The 19,677-nt window shown below is 41.9% G+C and overlaps 3 protein-coding genes across 3 annotated transcripts in view; 1 reads left to right on the top strand and 2 right to left on the bottom strand.

Annotated features, from left to right (window-relative positions):
- Window positions 1–6,202: 6,202 nt before the first annotated feature.
- On the bottom strand, window positions 6,203–9,661 carry LOC134744004 (juvenile hormone esterase-like). The gene is made up of 3 exons (XM_063677637.1): window positions 9,473–9,661; window positions 7,224–8,548; window positions 6,203–6,446 (listed from the first exon to the last, which is right to left on the bottom strand). The coding sequence occupies exons 1-3, from the start codon at window positions 9,659–9,661 to the stop codon at window positions 6,203–6,205; spliced, it is 1,758 nt and encodes a 585-aa protein (XP_063533707.1).
- Window positions 9,662–11,161: 1,500 nt separating this feature from the next.
- Window positions 11,162–19,677, top strand: part of LOC134744469 (cilia- and flagella-associated protein 52) — a 34,061-nt gene continuing 25,545 nt past the window's right edge. The window contains exon 1 of the mRNA XM_063678286.1: window positions 11,162–11,199. The gene's annotated coding sequence lies outside the window, so the exon portion shown is untranslated. The remainder of the gene's footprint in view (window positions 11,200–19,677) is intronic.
- Window positions 18,324–19,484, bottom strand: LOC134744470 (cholinesterase 2-like). The gene has a single exon (XM_063678287.1). The coding sequence runs from the start codon at window positions 19,482–19,484 to the stop codon at window positions 18,324–18,326; it is 1,161 nt and encodes a 386-aa protein (XP_063534357.1).

The following is a 19,677-nucleotide window of genomic DNA, read 5'->3' on the forward strand; positions in this document are numbered from 1 at the left end:
TAGACACTCTGGCGCCCGTGCTGTGCGTGACGTGCCACCGCTGCGCTATCAATGATATAGCCTTCCCAAGGTAACTTGTTACTAACAAACTACGCGTACCAGCGAGATATACGCGCTCAGCGTAGACACGCTGGCGCCCGTGCTGTGCGTGACGTGCCACCGCTGCGCTATCAATGATATAGCCTTCCCAAGGTAACTTGTTACTAGCAAACTACGCGTTCCAGCGAGATATACGCACTCAGCGTAGACACGCTGGCGCCCGTGCTGTGCGTGACGTGCCACCGCTGCGCTATCAATGATATAGCCTTCCCAAGGTAACTTGTTACTAGCAAACTACGCGTACCAGCGAGATATACGCGCTCAGCGTAGACACGCTGGCGCCCGTGCTGTGCGTGACGTGCCACCGCTGCGCTATCAATGATATAGCCTTCCCAAGGTAACTTGTTACTAGCAAACTTCGCGTACCAGCGAGATATACGCGCTCAGCGTAGACACGCTGGCGCCCGTGCTGTGCGTGACGTGCCACCGCTGCGCTATCAATGATATAGCCTTCCCAAGGTAACTTGTTACTAACAAACTACGCGTACCAGCGAGATATACGCGCTCAGCGTAGACACGCTGGCGCCCGTGCTGTGCGTGACGTGCCACCGCTGCGCTATCAATGATATAGCCTTCCCAAGGTAACTTGTTAATAGCAAACTACGCGTACCAGCGAGATATACGCGCTCAGCGTAGACACGCTGGCGCCCGTGCTGTGCGTGACGTGCCACCGCTGCGCTATCAATGATATAGCCTTCCCAAGGTAACTTGTTACTAGCAAACTACGCGTACCAGCGAGATATACGCGCTCAGCGTAGACACGCTGGCGCCCGTGCTGTGCGTGACGTGCCACCGCTGCGCTATCAATGATATAGCCTTCCCAAGGTAACTTGTTACTAGCAAACTACGCGTACCAGCGAGATATACGCGCTCAGCGTAGACACGCTGGCGCCCGTGCTGTGCGTGACGTGCCACCGCTGCGCTATCAATGATATAGCCTTCCCAAGGTAACTTGTTACTAGCAAACTACGCGTACCAGCGAGATATACGCGCTCAGCGTAGACACGCTGGCGCCCGTGCTGTGCGTGACGTGCCACCGCTGCGCTATCAATGATATAGCCTTCCCAAGGTAACTTGTTACTAACAAACTACGCGTACCAGCGAGATATACGCGCTCAGCGTAGACACGCTGGCGCCCGTGCTATGCGTGACGTGCCACCGCTGCGCTATCAATGATATAGCCTTCCCAAGGTAACTTGTTACTAGCAAACTACGCGTACCAGCGAGATATACGCGCTCAGCGTAGACACGCTGGCGCCCGTGCTGTGCGTGACGTGCCACCGCTGCGCTATCAATGATATAGCCTTCCCAAGGTAACTTGTTACTAGCAAACTACGCGTACCAGCGAGATATACGCGCTCAGCGTAGACACGCTGGCGCCCGTGCTGTGCGTGACGTGCCACCGCTGCGCTATCAATGATATAGCCTTCCCAAGGTAACTTGTTACTAACAAACTACGCGTACAAGCGAGATATACGCGCTCAGCGTAGACACGCTGGCGCCCGTGCTGTGCGTGACGTGCCACCGCTGCGCTATCAATGATATAGCCTTCCCAAGGTAACTTGTTACTAGCAAACTACGCGTACCAGCGAGATATACGCGCTCAGCGTAGACACGCTGGCGCCCGTGCTGTGCGTGACGTGCCACCGCTGCGCTATCAATGATATAGCCTTCCCAAGGTAACTTGTTACTAACGAACTACGCGTACCAGCGAGATATACGCGCTCAGCGTAGACACGCTGGCGCCCGTGCTGTGCGTGACGTGCCACCGCTGCGCTATCAATGATATAGCCTTCCCAAGGTAACTTGTTACTAGCAAACTACGCGTACCAGCGTGATATACGCGCTCAGCGTAGACACGCTGGCGCCCGTGCTGTGCGTGACGTGCCACCGCTGCGCTATCAATGATATAGCCTTCCCAAGGTAACTTGTTACTAACAAACTACGCGTACCAGCGAGATATACGCGCTCAGCGTAGACACGCTGGCGCCCGTGCTGTGCGTGACGTGCCACCGCTGCGCTATCAATGATATAGCCTTCCCAAGGTAACTTGTTACTAGCAAACTACGCGTACCAGCGAGATATACGCGCTCAGCGTAGACACGCTGGCGCCCGTGCTGTGCGTGACGTGCCACCGCTGCGCTATCAATGATATAGCCTTCCCAAGGTAACTTGTTACTAGCAAACTACGCGTACCAGCGAGATATACGCGCTCAGCGTAGACACGCTGGCGCCCGTGCTGTGCGTGACGTGCCACCGCTGCGCTATCAATGATATAGCCTTCCCAAGGTAACTTGTTACTAACAAACTACGCGTACCAGCGAGATATACGCGCTCAGCGTAGACACGCTGGCGCCCGTGCTGTGCGTGACGTGCCACCGCTGCGCTATCAATGATATAGCCTTCCCAAGGTAACTTGTTACTAGCAAACTACGCGTACCAGCGAGATATACGCGCTCAGCGTAGACACGCTGGCGCCCGTGCTGTGCGTGACCACCGCTGCGCTATCAATGATATAGCCTTCCCAAGGTAACTTGTTACTAGCAAACTACACGTACCAGCGAGATATACGCGCTCAGCGTAGACACGCTAGCGTCCGTGCTGTGCGTGACGTGCCACCGCTGCGCTATCAATGATATAGCCTTCCCAAGGTAACTTGTTACTAACAAACTACGCGTACCAGCGAGATATACGCGCTCAGCGTAGACACTCTGGCGCCCGTGCTGTGCGTGACGTGCCACCGCTGCGCTATCAATGATATAGCCTTCCCAAGGTAACTTGTTACTAACAAACTACGCGTACCAGCGAGATATACGCGCTCAGCGTAGACACGCTGGCGCCCGTGCTGTGCGTGACGTGCCACCGCTGCGCTATCAATGATATAGCCTTCCCAAGGTAACTTGTTACTAGCAAACTACGCGTTCCAGCGAGATATACGCACTCAGCGTAGACACGCTGGCGCCCGTGCTGTGCGTGACGTGCCACCGCTGCGCTATCAATGATATAGCCTTCCCAAGGTAACTTGTTACTAGCAAACTACGCGTACCAGCGAGATATACGCGCTCAGCGTAGACACGCTGGCGCCCGTGCTGTGCGTGACGTGCCACCGCTGCGCTATCAATGATATAGCCTTCCCAAGGTAACTTGTTACTAGCAAACTTCGCGTACCAGCGAGATATACGCGCTCAGCGTAGACACGCTGGCGCCCGTGCTGTGCGTGACGTGCCACCGCTGCGCTATCAATGATATAGCCTTCCCAAGGTAACTTGTTACTAACAAACTACGCGTACCAGCGAGATATACGCGCTCAGCGTAGACACGCTGGCGCCCGTGCTGTGCGTGACGTGCCACCGCTGCGCTATCAATGATATAGCCTTCCCAAGGTAACTTGTTAATAGCAAACTACGCGTACCAGCGAGATATACGCGCTCAGCGTAGACACGCTGGCGCCCGTGCTGTGCGTGACGTGCCACCGCTGCGCTATCAATGATATAGCCTTCCCAAGGTAACTTGTTACTAGCAAACTACGCGTACCAGCGAGATATACGCGCTCAGCGTAGACACGCTGGCGCCCGCGCTGTGCGTGACGTGCCACCGCTGCGCTATCAATGATATAGCCTTCCCAAGGTAACTTTACTAACAAACTATTGTGACACGCTATTGTGACGTGTCACATCTGCGCTACAAATGATATAGCTTTCCCCAGGTAACTTGTTAACTTGTTATTTTAACAACTAAATAACTTTTCCTCGTTTTATTCCCTCTACTAAGCTAAAAATATATGTATATATATATATATTTTTTATACCACGTCGGTGGCAATCAAGCATACGGCCCGCCTGATGGTAAGCAGTTACCGTAGCCTATGGACGCCCGCAACACCGGAGATAGTCATAGTCATATCATTTATTGCATACATGTGTTTACATTAGGTCTTATTTATATCTTAGGTTACAACATGCACCCGTTAGGGCATAGCAACATAGTTACTTAAATAATACTTAGTCTAAATTATATCTTAACAGCTATACATTATTCACCAGCTTAAATTACCTAGTCGGCTCATAAGTTCTGTCACTGGCCTTTAAAATTTAAATTTGGAACTCCTAAAACAAAAACCGTTCTGCATTTGAATTTCGAATCTTTATTAAATATTTGAGTAGTATAATTTTGCAATTTTCTGTTTTCTTCAACATGGAGTGGACGCTTAAAGATAGCCGTACCGCAATAATTGCACTATATCGTTGTGGTCACTCGCCGACTAAATTTTTTAAGCTACTTGAAAATTTAAAATTCTCTCTAAGATTTGTGTATCGTACCATAGAAAGATACAGTGAGGTCTCTAGTTTAAATGACAAGAAAAGAAGCGGTCGTCCGCGTACAGCTAGGACTCCAGCGGTTGTACAAGCAATTAGGGCACGCATTGCCAGAAATCCCGCTAGGAAACAAAAAGTTATGGCCCTCCAGATGGGTTTGAGCAAAAACACGGTGAAAAGAGTGCTTAATCAAGACCTGAGACTTCGTGCTTATAAACGAAAAACTGGCCATCTTCTCAATGGTCGGCTTAAAGCTTTAAGGCTTAAAAGATCTAAAGCTTTATTGAAGAAGTACGCTAAAAATAAGCACCGTTGTATACTGTTTTCGGACGAGAAAATTTTTGACATAGAAGAAAACTGTAATAAACAAAATGATAGAGTGTACGCTCGCAATAGTAAAGAAGCGTCTAATAGCATTCCCCGTATTCAAAGAGGTCATCACCCTTCATCTGTGATGGTTTGGCTGGGAGTTTCTTATGCGGGCGTCACTAGTATGCATTTTTGTGAGAAAGGAGTAAAAACTAGTGCCAAAGTGTACCAAGACACGGTGTTGACTAATATTGTGAAACCACTATCCCATACGATGTTTCTAAACCAGCATTGGGTTTTCCAGCAGGACTCTGCTCCAGCCCATAAGGCAAAGTCTACACAAGCCTGGCTCGCCTCCAATAAAATCGACTTTATACGGCATGAAGATTGGCCCTCCTCTAGCCCAGATCTTAATCCTTTAGACTATAAAATATGGCAGTATTTAGAGGAAAAGGTGTGCTTAAAACCTCATGCAAATCTAGACTCGCTGAAAAAATCTCTTGCTACGGCAGTGGCCAATATCGACATGAAAGTGGTGCGTGAATCCATTGTCGACTGGCCACGAAGACTTCAAGCCTGTGTAGATAATTATGGCGGTCATTTTGAATAAATGTTATACATTTAGATTCTCTAGTTTATAAGCTTTCAAACGCTGTACAAATTATACGGAATAAACTTAAACTTTTGATTTTATTTGATACTATGTATATGACAGAACTTATGAGCCGACTAGGTATATTAAATTATAATTTATCATAAAATTATCCCAATATTAATATTTTTACAATTACAAATTTTTACATTATTATTATGAGATATCACACGCGCGTTGCCGACCCTAACACTCCTCTCCCTCGTTGAGCTCTGGCAACCTTACTCACCGGCAGGAACACAACACTATGAGTAGGGTCTAGTGTTATTTGGCTGCGGTTTTCTGTAAGGTGGAGGTACTTCCCCAGTTGGGCTCTGCTCTAGATCTGGAATGACATCCGCTGTCCTGTGCCCTACCACACAAAGCGAGATGTCATTCACAGTGCCCATACCTCTCTTTTGGACGTAGTTTAAGGACATATCCGGGTTTGGACGCAGTTTAAGGACATACCCGGGTCCGGGTCATTTTTTTAAATCTGTATTTATAAAAAGGAAAGCAGATGAAACTTACCTAATATACTTACTTACTCCGTTGGCTCAGCGACCCAAAATGAGACTTGGCCTCCGACACAAGACAGCGCCACTTTTCTCGATCCTGTGCGACCTCTCGCCAATTAGTGACTCGAAGCTCGCGCAGATCCGCCTCCACCATGTCGCACCAGCGATACCTGGGGCGTCCAATAGGACGTCTTCTTGCTACCTAATATACAAAATATAATGCGTTTGTACGGGAAAGCTCCTGGAATGCCTCAAAAGCCAGACCAGACCAGCTCAGCTAGTAGGTATTAGGAAATATCGGGTTTTTGTGTAGTCACTAAAACAATCGTTTACATACCACCAATCTTTTTACTGATAAAAAACAATCCAACAATCAGGAGAGCGTTTCCTGTATCCATCCTCCCCGAACTTCTCTCAGGAAGGTATTTCTTGTATATTTCCTCCCAGAACTCTACGTGTTCCTTGTCGGGTTCCGTGCCGGGAACGAGTTGCTCTCCAATGTCCAGGTAGTCCTGGTTTTGGATGGTGTAGGGGGCCCAGTGAGCGCCTAGGCTTTCGTCCGGTGTGGGGTTTCTGAAGACAAAATTAGATTGAAATCAATCTTGATCTTTAATGTCAAAAACATGTCAAAAATTAAAATACAAAAAATTAAAAATACACAACTTACACTAAATTAAATAACAAAAACAAATAATTAAAAAAATTTAATATAGTAATATATACAAATGTCAAAACCGCTGCTTCATCGGCGGGACAGCATACATGGTGGAAAAAATTGAGTACTAAATGTTCGATTTTATGGATATGTACGATACGACACGTGTAAGACCTAATGTTTCTTGGAGAAATGTTATCATTAACATTAACTTTATCGACTAGTAGAATAAAATAGAGGGTGTTTATTTTTTGGAATTTTTATTCGGTTCGATTCCTGAGCGAGACAAGCGAATTAAAAAAAAATCTTTAAATGCAGTTTTTTTTTCTTAAAAAATAAATAAAAGAATGTTTCCTTAAGGTAAAATGAGCTAACTTAGCTTAGGTACTTTCAACTCGACTCACACTTGAACATTTATTTAGCAAATAGGCCACAAGGGTTCTTTTGCACGTCAACATTCAATTTACATACAAGCAATATAAATAAATCATCAACAATTATAAAATACAATTGCAAATATCAATTCAAAATGAAGTATTATAATTCATAGTCTCTAAATGCCGAATTATAAAAAAAAAAAAAAAAGTACATTACGAAACACGACCGAAGGGAGTGTTTTAATTAATCGCCACTCGTTGCGAATTACCTATTTACACATGTATCGTACAACGTTTTACAGTATGAAGACCATTTACCCGTATTTAGCGAAGTTGGTCCAAAGCGTCGTTACTGTCTCAATCATTCTGAACTCCGTCGAGTTCAAAGCGACCTCTATTGGGTACAGTTTCGGCGGGAACAGGTACATGAGATCATCCGCGTGCGTCACGAATGTCCCTGGCCCGAGCAGACCCCGCATCCCAAACAAGTCAGTCATTATGTTCAACTCCGACTTGCAAGTGAACTTGTAAAAGTAAAACTTATTACTGCCACTCTGTGCTATAATCTTCTGCCAGCGAATCGCGTCAAACATGAAATCCTCTAAAGACAGATACGTAATGATATCCCAAATTTTCTCTTCGGTTACCAGATCGTCATTTATATAACGATTCCTCATTTGCCTTCCGATTTCCAGTATTTGTTTCTTGTTGCAATGGTATCGGAGCTCTAAAGGACAGAAGAATTCTAAAAATTCACCATACTTAAAAACGTTTTCGTTATGCCCTCTTAGCACCAAGCCGAATATGCCCTCGTGTTCCGTGTACCCAGACATCACGTCCACATCCTCGTGGATGCCTTTCTCGAGAGCCTCAATCAGATCTTCCGTTAAAAAGGCCTCACCATTGCCGAAATCTTTTTCAATCACGGTGGCAAAATTAGTAGACATAGGTATAATTGCTTGTTCGTCGATGGTTACCGGAACGCTCAATTTAACAATAGTTTCCACAGGAAGAGATTTGAGATATTCGTAAATCTCATGTGGATCAGTGGATGTAAAACCTAATTTTCTAGCGAAAGTTATAGCTTTTTCTCTCGGTTCCATTATCCGAGGCCAATGGGCGATAGGCGAAGCGCTCTGAGCGATCGCTCTTTTAAACAGGCCTTTAGACATGGGCGAAATCATATGGTAGGTCACGCTAGCCGCTCCGGCGCTTTCGCCGAAAATAGTAACTTTATCTGGGTCGCCTCCGAATTGTCTTATATTATCTTTGACCCACAGTAGAGCGGCGGCCTGGTCTTTCAGGCCAGCATTGCCGGGAACTTCTTCTATGTCCAGAGAGAGGAAGCCTAGGATGTCAAGTCTGTAGTTAATAGCGACGTAGACGACGTCATGTCTCACTAGAAACTCCGGACCGAAATCCATGTCGCCTCCGTTTCCACTGAAGAAACCCCCGCCATGTATCCAGAACATGACTGGGAGTAATTCTGTTGGGTTCACGTCTGGAGTATAGACGTTTAGATAGAGGCAGTCTTCACTACCCGTGCCATTGACTTCGAAAGCTAATAGATTGACTTGATAGCAGACGGAGCTCACTTCTTTGGCACTTCTTACTCCCTGCCAAGATGTGGGGGGTAGTGGGGCCTGAGAAAATAAAACAAATGAAATCTTAATGTCGTGCAATATCTATAAGCCTATCCTACCTATCTATCTTATTTGAGGTCAATGTGGAGAAGATAGCATATAAAAGGTTGGGAAGACGTCATAAGGCAACAACTCTAGTAAAGTCTAGTATTTGTATATGTACGTAATTCGGTTAGAAATAGTCGAAAAGGAAGTTCTTTGCTCCTTCTGCTCCACGGACCTTCTGTAATTGGAGTAGGTACTCTTAATATATGTACTAACGCAAGATTTAGAAGCGACGAAACAGCTTGTAGATGGCCTTACCTGATAAATGGTCTTCTCCACATACACCTTAATTTATATTTTATTTAAACCTAAGTAACAAATAAGTGTGGCCTAGAAGTAGATAAACTTATCTATCGAATTTGCTAGTGAATTTTGTTGTCAATTTACTTCATAAAAAAAACCCGGGGCGTTTCATCATTTTTCAGAAAGAAATTAAGTAAGTAATAATTACAATCCGGGAATATTCCCGGTGAACCACTTCAGATTTTTTTACCTCGATTCTTACAAGTGAGCTAAACTCCGCCTCCCATCTCTATAACCAATTATGATGCATTTATGATTCTTTGTTAATAATGAAAAGATTAAAAACAGGTAGGTAATGAGACAAACAATAGGTAGTAAGGACAGTTTATTAGTTGTTGTTGTTGTCGTCAGCTTAGTGTGCAAATGCCGGCCGTCACAAAGACAATGGACGGCAATAAACTTTACCTGAGCAAATTTTTTTATTTACACTCACGCTTTTAAGTGCCATATTGGTCATCACTTTTATGGCATCGCCTGACTGTCTGTGACGTCGCAAGACGTTTAAACGATTTTTGCCCTTAAGGTGGTTCACCGGGAATGTCCCTGATTATTGTACCTACTGAAAGTGATACGTACTTTAAACCTGAGATCTCCAACCGGCGGTAGGGCATAAGGGATAGCTTTAAAGCTGTAGAAAGAACCTCCGTACTCATTCTGCTCATACGTTCCCTCCAGCGTGCCCTCGTTCACTTCCACTAGTACATTTGCTGTCCCTTGCACCACAAACAGCAATAACGCTGCGCTCGGAACCAACATGTAACGCATTATCATCTGAAAAAGTAAAAAAAATAAATGCTTAATAGTATATAATTAAATCGAAGCCCGTTTTTAGGATTAGGTTACCAGGTGACCAAGGGTAAAAAACCGGCCAAGTGCGAGTCGGACTCGCGCACCGAGGTTTCCGTACTTTTTAGTATTTGTTGTTATAGCGGCAACAGAAATACATCATCTGTGAAAATTTGAACTGTCTAGCTATCACGGTTCATGAGATACAGCCTGGTGACAGACAGACAGACAGCAGAGTCTTAGTAATAGGGTCCCGTTTTTACCCTTTGGGTACGGAACCCTAAAAACGGGACCCTAATACTACGCTCTGCTGTTCGTCTGTCTGTCTGTCTATCACCTGTGTGCGAGTCCGACTTGCACTTGTCCGATTTTTAATAATCTCGTTATTAATAAGCCCGTTCATTCATTTATTCATTTCATTTCATTTATACATGGCAAACTATATTTCATACAAACGTAAATATTACAAAAAATGATCCCGCACCAGCATAATGCTAACCCTAAACTCTAAAGTCAGCGCTGGTCTTCCGGCGAAACGATGATAAATATATTTTTGGAAATTACGATTGTGTTTGTCTATTTTAAAAAGAAAATACGAAAAAAAGGTAAAACACTCACTTTTTTTATGACGACATGCGTTGCCTCAGTCTAGTTATCTTATACTGACATTAAATTTGTTTTTAATAAGTAATCTTTATCAGTTTTATCTATCGTAATCTTGTTAATCTTGACGTCGGAAATGGATGTACTCGTATCTATGAGTGATTCACAAAAATAAGGCCCACACTCTTAACTGTCCATTGGTGGACATTATGCCTTCTGTAATAGAGTGATTTATAAAAAGAAGGCCCACACTCTTAACTGTCCATTGGTGGACATTATGCCTTCTGTAATGGAGTGATTCACAAATAGAAGGCCCACACTCGTAACTGTCCATTGGTGGACATTATGCCTTCTGTAATAGAGTGATTCACAAAAAGAAGGCCCACACTCTTAACTGTCCATTGGTGGACCTGGACATTATGCCTTCTGTAATAAGGTCCACTTATGGACAGTTAAGAGTGTTGCTGTTTGTACCTACCCAAGCACCCAAGTAAAATTTGAGTTTTTATAGCTATAGTCGGGTGATTATTTCAACGAAATACTTTTTTTTGCAATTTTGGTGGTGTATCTAATTAATGACCGAAAAGTAGTTGTTTTTGTGTGAACTGTATTTAAACAATGTTTATAGTTTCTGTCTTAAAATATAAACTTGAAACTGAAGTGAATGATACGGTTTACTTTTAAATATACTCGTATGCAATGGTTCTAATTTTGGTGCATCAATTTTGGTGGTTTTGGTGGTAATTTACATTGCTTAATGCCACCAAAATTGACATATCTAATTTTGTTGTGGATATACAATTTTGGTGGCAAGTAAATCTAATTTTGGTGGGTAGACGCAGTTTTAATGGCAACCAAATGATTAAAATTGTGTCGTGTCACTGCTGCGCTACAAATGATATAGCTTTCCCTAGGTAACTTGTTATTTTAACAACTAAATAACTTTCCTCTTTTTATTCCCTCTACTAACCTAAAAATCTATATTTTTTTTTACATCTGTATTTATAAAAAGAAACGCTGATGAAACTCACCTTATATACGAAATATAATGCGTTTGTACGGGACAGCTCCTGAAATGCCTCAAAAACCAGATAGCTCAGCTAGTATGTATGTAAACACTTTATTGCACATAAGACAGGTTAAGATATACAATTAAATAGAAAGTATACAATGTACAAATGCGCACTTATCCCTGTAAGGGATCTCTTGCAGTCAACCTTTGAGCAACTGAGAGTAGACAATTAAAAATAACAGACAAGCGAACACTATGTATAGAAAAGTGAAATTATGGTTCAATTATTACACAAGTAAATATATTATAATACTAATACTAATATAGGCTACAGGTAGCCTATATTATAATATAAATACACATATAATACATATACATATAATATATATATTAATATAAATACATACATATAAATTAGTAGCTAGTATTAGGAAATATCGGGTTTTTGTGTAGTCACTAACATAATCGTTTACATACCACCAATCTTTTTACAGATAAAAAACAATTAAACAATCAGGTAAGCGTTTCCTGTATCCATCCTCCCCGAACTTCTCTCAGGAAGGTATTTCTTGTATATCTCCTCCCAGAACTCTACGTGTTCCTTCAAGGGTTCCGTGCCGGGAACGAGTTGCTCTCCGATGTCCAGGTAGTCCTGGTTTTGGATGGTGTAGGGAACCCAGTGAGCGCCTAGGCTTTCGTCCGGTGTGGGGTTTCTGAAGACAAAATTAGATTGAAATCTATCAATCAATCTTTAATGTCAAAAACACGTCAAAAATTAAAATACAAAAAAAAACAAAATACACAACTTACCTACACTAATTTAAATAACAAAACCACATAATAAAATTTTTAAAATAGTTATGTATACAAATGTCAAAACCGCTGCGTCATCGGCGGGACAGTATACAGGGTGGAAAAAATTAGTGGGCCCTGCCCGTAGGGAACGTGCCTTAAAAACTTAAATTAGCTCATTTTACTTATAGGAAACATTGTTTCATTTTAAAAAAGAAACAAAACTGTGTTCGAAGATTTGTCATTTGTTTTTTTTTTTCAATTTTGCTTGTTTAAAAGAGTACTAAATGTTCGATTTCATGGATATGTACGATACGACAGACGTGTAAGATAAGACCTAATGTTTCTTGGAGAAATGTTATCATTAACATTAACTGTATCGAATAGTAGAATAAAATAGAGGGGTTAATTTTTTGGAATTTTTTGTCGGTTCGATTCCTGAGCGAGATAAGCGTACAGTATAAAGACCACTTACCCGTATTTAGCGAAGTTGGTCCAAAGCGTCGTCACTGTCTCAATCATTCTGAACTCCGTCGAGTTCAAAGCGACATCGATTGGGTACAGTTTCGGCGGGAACAGGTACATGAGGTCATCCGCGTGGGTCACGAACGTCCCTGGCCCGAGCAGACCCCGCATCCCAAACACGTCAGTCATTATGTTCAACTCCGACTTGCAAGTGAACTTGTAAAAGTAAAACTTATTACTGCCACTCTGTGCTATAATCTTCTGCCAGCGAATCGCGTCAAACATGAAATCCTCTAAAGACAGATACGTAATGATATCCCAAATTTTCTCTTCAGTTACCAGATCGTCTTTTATATAACGATTCCTCATTTGCCTCCCGATTTCCAGTATTTGTTTCTTGTTGCAATGGTATCGGAGCTCTAAAGGACAGAAGAATTCTAAAAATTCAAGATACTTAAAAACGTTTTCGTTATGCCCTCTTAGCACCATGCCGAATATGCCCTCGTGTTCCGTGTACCCAGACATCACGTCGACATCCTCGTGGATGCCTTTCTCGAGAGCCTCAATCAGATGTTCCGTTAAAAAGGCCTCACCATTGCCGAAATCTTTTTCAATCACGGTGGCAAAATTAGTAGACATAGGTATAATTGCTTGTTCGTCGATGGTTACCGGAACGCTCAATTTAACAATAGTTTCCACAGGAAGAGATTTGAGATATTCGTAAATCTCATGTGGATCAGTGGATGTAAAACCTAATTTTCTAGCGAAAGTTATAGCTTTTTCTCTCGGTTCCATTATCCGAGGCCAATGGGCGATAGGCGAAGCGCTCTGAGCGATCGCTCTTTTAAACAGGCCTTTAGACATGGGCGAAATCAAATGGTAGGTCACGCTAGCCGCTCCGGCGCTTTCGCCGAAAATAGTTATTTTATCTGGGTCGCCTCCGAATTTTCTTATATTATATTTGACCCACCGTAGAGCGGCGGCCTGGTCTTTCAGGCCAGCATTGCCGGGAACTTCTTCTATGTCCAGAGAGAGGAAGCCTAGGATGTCAAGTCTGTAGTTAATAGCGACGTAGACGACGTCATGTCTCACTAGAAACTCCGGACCGAAATCCATGTCGCCTCCGTTTCCACTGAAGAAACCCCCGCCATGTATCCAGAGCATGACTGGGAGCAATTCTGTTGGGTTCACGTCTGGAGTATAGACGTTTAGATAGAGGCAGTCTTCACTACCCGTGCCATTGACTTCGAAAGCTAATAGATTGACTTGATAGCAGACGGAGCTCACTTCTTTGGCACTTCTTACTCCCTGCCAAGATGTGGGGCGTAGTGGGGCCTGAGAAAATAAAACAAATAAAATCTTAATGTCGTGCAATATCAATAAGGATATGGAGAGACAGGATAACGAATGAGGAGGTGCTAAAAAGAGTGAGTGAAAGAAGAGCTATTCTGAACACTATTGCAAATAGACGCGGGAAAATGATTGGACACTTAATACGACACGACTACTTCTTTAAAACTATCCTGGAGGGGCGGATAGGAAGGAAGCGGGGTAGAGGAAAACCCAGACGCAGCTTTTTAGATAGTGAAAGAAAAAGTAGGGGTCTTGTCGTATCAAAAAGTCAAGGAGCTGGCGAGGGGTAGGGAAAGCTGGAAGATACTCCACCGACAAGAGAATAACTCTTAAGTTTATGATGATGATCCTATCTATCTTATTTGAGGTCAATGTGAAGAAGATCAGCATATAAAAGGTTGGGAAGACGTCTTAAGGCACCAACTCTAGTAGTTGTATATGTAAAAACTGAACGAAGTATGTACGTACGTACATACTTCGTTCAGTTTTTATTTTTTAGCAATAGTACCTTAAACTAAGAATGTTATTTACAATTGTATTTACATTATTTTGACATGTAATTATTTATTACCAATAAAATATATGAATATGAAATAGTCGAAAAGGAAGAGCTTTGCTCCTTCTGCTCCACGGACCTTCTGTAAGTGGAGTAGGTACTCTTATTATGTGTACAAACGCAAGATTTAGAAGCGACGAAACAGTTTGTAGATGGCCTTACCTGATAAATGGTCTTCTCCACATACACCTTAAATTATATTTTATTAAAACCTAAGTAACAAATGTGGCCTAGAAGTAGATAAACCTATCTATCGAATTTGCCAGTGAAATTTGTTGTCAATTGACTTAATAATAAAAAGCATCTAAACTTAATAAAAAATATCTTGAGCAAAAATAAACCCGGCGCGTTTCATCATTTTTCAGAAAGAAATTAAGTAAGTAATAATTACAATCCGGGGATATTCCCGGTGAACCACTTCAGTTTTTTTTATCTCGATGCTTACAAGCGAGCTAAACTCCGCCTCCCATCTCTATAACCAATTATGATGCATTTATGATTCTTTGTTAATAATGAAAAGAGTAAAAACAGGTATAAAATGAGACAAACAATAGGTAGTAGGGACAGTTTATTAGTTGTTGTTGTCTTAGTGTGCAAATGCCGTCCGTCACAAAGACAATGGACGGCAATAAACTTTACCTGAGCTAATTTTTTTTATCTACACCCACATTTTTAAGTGCATCATCAATATGGTCATCACTTTTATGGTATCGCCTGACTGTCTGTGACGTCGCAAGACGTTTAAACGATTTTTGCCCTTAAGGTGGTTCACCGGGAATGTCCCTGATTATTGTACCTACTCAAAGTGATACGTACTTTAAACCTGAGGTCTCCAACCGGCGGTAGGGCATAAGGGATAGCTTTAAAGCTGTAGAAAGAACCTCCGTACTCATTCTGCTCATACGTTCCCTCCAGCGTGCCCTCATTTACTTCCACTAGTACATTTGCTGTCCCTTGCACCACAAACAGCAATAACGCTGCGCTCGGAACCAATATGTGACGCATTTTCATCTGAAAAAGTAAAAAATGCTTAATAGTAATTCAATCGAAGCCCGTTTTTAGGGTTCCGTACCCAAGGGTAAAAAACCGGCCAGGTGCGAGTCGGACTCGCGCCCCAAGGGTTCCGTACTTTTTAGCATTTGTTGTTATAGCGCCAACAGAAATACATCTGTGAAAATTTCAACTGTCTAGCTATCACGCTTCATGAGATACAGCCTGGTGACAGACAGACGGACAGCAGAGTCTTAGTAATAGGGTCCCGTTTTTACCCTTTGGGTACGGAACCTTATTACTACGCTCCGCTGTTCGTTTGTCTGTCTGTCACCTGTGGTGTCGGTGGGCGAGTCCGACTCGCACTTGTCCGATTTTTTAAAATATATTTTTGGAAATTACGATTGTGTTTGTCTGTTTAAAAAAAATACCAAAAAAAGGTAAAACACTCACTTTCTTTATGACGACATGTGTTGACTCAGTCTAGTTATCTTATACTGACATTAAATTTGTTTTTATTAAGTAATCTTTATCAGTTTTATCAATCATAATCTTGTTAATCTTGACGTGGGTTATCGGAAATCGATGTATTTATGAGTGATTCACAAAAAGTATTATTCGCTCGTTTTATTACCTCTACTAACCTAAAAATCTATATTTTTTTACTTCTGTATTTATAAAAAGAAACGCAGATGGAACTCATTAATATACGAAATATAATGCGTTTGTACGGGACAGCTCCTGAAATGCCTCAAAAACCAGATAGCTCAGCTAGTATTAGGAAATATCGGGATTTTGTGTAGTCACTAAAACAATCGTTTACATACCACCAATCTTTTTACTGATTAAAAACAATCCAACAATCAGGAGAGCGTTTCCTGTACACATCCTTCCCGAACTTCTCTCAGGAAGGTATTTCTTGTATATCTCCTCCCAGAACTCTACGTGTTCCTTGTCGGGTTCCGTGCCGGGAACGAGTTGCTCTCCAATGTCCAGGTAATCCTGGTTTTGGATGGTGTAGGGGGCCCAGTGAGCGCCTAGGCTTTCGTCCGGTGTGGGGTTTCTAAAGACAAAATTAGATTGAAATCAATCAATCAATCTTTAATGTTAAAAACATGTCAAAAATTACAATACAAAAAAATTAAAAATACACAACTTACACTAAGTTAAATAACAAAACCAATTTTTTTTAATATAGTAATATATACAAATGTCAAAACCGCTGCGTCATCGGCGGGATAGCATACTGGGTGGAAATTATAAATAAAAAATTAATTATTATAAAAAAAAACAAAAAACCCGACTGCACACTAAAAAGAGGAAAACAAGCCCCACAAGAAATATTGTTTAATCAAATGCTAAAACCAAGCTATGGAATACCGTTTAAACAATATAAAAAATGCTCTATACTTACCATCAACATTTATAAATTATAATTATTTAGTTAGTATTTAGAATAAGTTTTTATTTATTTAACTATCGATTACATACACATTTCATAGTGCATTTTTTATATTGTTTAAACGGTATTCCATAGCTTGGTTTTAGCATTTGATTAAACAATATTTCTTGTGGGGCTTGTTTTCCTCTTTTTAGTGTGCAGTCGGGTTTTTTGTTTTTTTTTTATAATAATTAATTTTTTATTTATAACTTTTTAGTTGAAAAAAAGAACAAGTTATTACTTTATAATTTTCGCTTCGGACGAGGAAGTATCGAAAACATCACTTAGAAAAGTCGACCGTCAACGACGTGTGCCCTCATGTCATGCGTGTGCGTGTGCACGCGTTCGGGTTGTAGACTCGAGAATATCCCCCTCCGTACGCACCGCGCGCCACAAGGCAGGCCACGCCCTTCTTTGCCCGCTACCAGACCGCTACGCGAGAGGTGCACGGGAGTTGCAGAACAAGTTATTTGCTCATTGCTTGCTGACGCGTGGGTGGCTTGCGTTTACGAAGAATTAACATATTCCTGTAGGAATTTCGGGGTAAAATGTATCCTATGATACTCCCGTGATCAAGACGAATCTAACGATACCTCATACTTCAAAATCCATCAAGCCGTTTAGGCTACAGGAGGCCACAAAGAAACAGACATACATACATACACTCGAAAAACATTACCGTCCTCCTTTGGCAGTCGGGTAAAAGTTAAGGGAAAGTGCCTTAAAAACTTAAGTTAGCTCATTTTACTTAAAGGAAACATTGTTTTATTTTTAAAAAGAAACAAAACTGCATTCAAAGATTTGTCATTTTTTTTTAAATTTTGCTTGTTTAAAAATATTCTTGAGTACTAAATGTTCAATTTTATGGATATGTACGATACGACAGACGTGTAAGACCTAATGTTTCCTAAAGACATGTAATCATTAACATTAACTGTATTGACTAGTACAATAAAAAAGAGGGTGTTTATTTTTTGGAATTTTTATTCGGTTCGATTCCTGAGCGAGACAAGCGAATTTAAAAAAAATCTTTAAATGCATTTTTTTTTTTTTTTAAATAAAACAATGTTTCCTTTAAGTAAAATGAGCTAACTTAGGTACTTTCAACTCGACTCACACTCAAACATTTATTTAGCAAATAGGCCACAAGGGTACTTTTGCACGTCAACATGCAATTTACATACAAGCAATATAAATAAATCAACAACAATTATAAAATACAATTGCAAATATCAATTCAAAATGAAGTATTATAATTCTTAGTGGTATATAAAGTCTCTAAATGTCGAATTATAAAAATTAAAAAAATAGTACATTACGATACAAGTGCGAAACACGACCGAAGAGGGAGTGTTTTAATTAATCGCCACTCGTTGCGAATAACCTATTTACACATGTATCGTACAACGTTTTACAGTATGAAGACCACTTACCCGTATTTAGCGAAGTTGGTCCAAAGCGTCGTCACTGTCTCAATCATTCTGAACTCCGTCGAGTTCAAAGCGACCTCGATTGGGTACAGTTTCGGCGGGAACAGGTACATGAGGTCATCCGCGTGGGTCACAAACGTCCCTGGCCCGAGCAGACCCCGGTCTATCCCAAACAAGTCAGTCATTATGTTCAACTCCGACTTGCAAGTGAACTTGTAAAAGTAAAACTTATTACTGCCACTCTGTGCTATAATCTTCTGCCAGCGAATCGCGTCAAACATGAAATCCTCTAAAGACAGATACGTAATGATATCCCAAATTTTCTCTTCAGTTACCAGATCGTCTTTTATATAACGATTCCTCATTTGCCTCCCGATTTCCAGTATTTGTTTCTTGTTGCAATGGTATCGGAGCTCTAAAGGACAGAAGAATTCCAAAAATTCAGCATACTTGAAAACGTTTTCGTTATTCCCTCTTAGCCTCAAGCCGAATATGCCCTCGTGTTCCGTGTACCCAGACATCACGTCCACATCCTCGTGGATGCCTTTCTCGAGAGCCTCAATCAGATCTTCCGTTAAAAAGGCCTCACCATTGCCGAAATCTTTTTCAATTACGGTGGCAAAATTAGTAGACATAGGTATAATTGCTTGTTCGTCGATGGTTACTGGAACGCTCAATTTGACAGTAGTTTCCACAGGAAGAGATTTGAGAAATTCGTAAATCTCATGTGGATCAGTCGATGTAAAACCAACTTTTCTAGCGAAAGTTATAGCTTTTTCTCTCGGTTGCTTTATCCGAGGCCAATGGGCGATAGGCGAAGCGCTCTGAGCGATCGCTCTTTTAAACAGGCCTTTAGACATGGGCGAAATCAAATGGTAGGTCACGCTAGCCGCTCCGGCGCTTTCGCCGAAAATAGTTACTTTATCTGGGTCGCCTCCGAATTTTCTTATATTATTTTTGACCCACCGTAGAGCGGCGACCTGGTCTTTCAGGCCAGCATTGCCGGGCACTTCTTCTATGTCCAGAGAGAGGAAGCCGAGGATGTGAAGTCTGTAGTTGATAGCGACGTAGACGACGTCATGTCTCACTAGAAACTCCGGGCCGTAGTCCATGTCGCCTCCGTTTCCACGGAAGAAACCCCCACCATGTATCCAGAACATGACTGGGAGCAATTCTGGTGGGTTCACGTCTGGAGTATAGACGTTTAGATAGAGGCAGTCTTCACTACCCGTGCCATTGACTTCGAGAGCTAATATATTGACTTGATAGCAGACGGAGCTCACTTCTTTGGCACTTCTTACTCCCTGCCAAGATGTGGGGGGTAGTGGGGCCTGAGAAAGTAAAACAAATAAA

The sequence above is a fragment of the Cydia strobilella genome, chromosome 9, assembly GCF_947568885.1.
Source record: "Cydia strobilella chromosome 9, ilCydStro3.1, whole genome shotgun sequence".
In the NCBI taxonomy this organism is placed as follows: domain Eukaryota; kingdom Metazoa; phylum Arthropoda; class Insecta; order Lepidoptera; family Tortricidae; genus Cydia; species Cydia strobilella.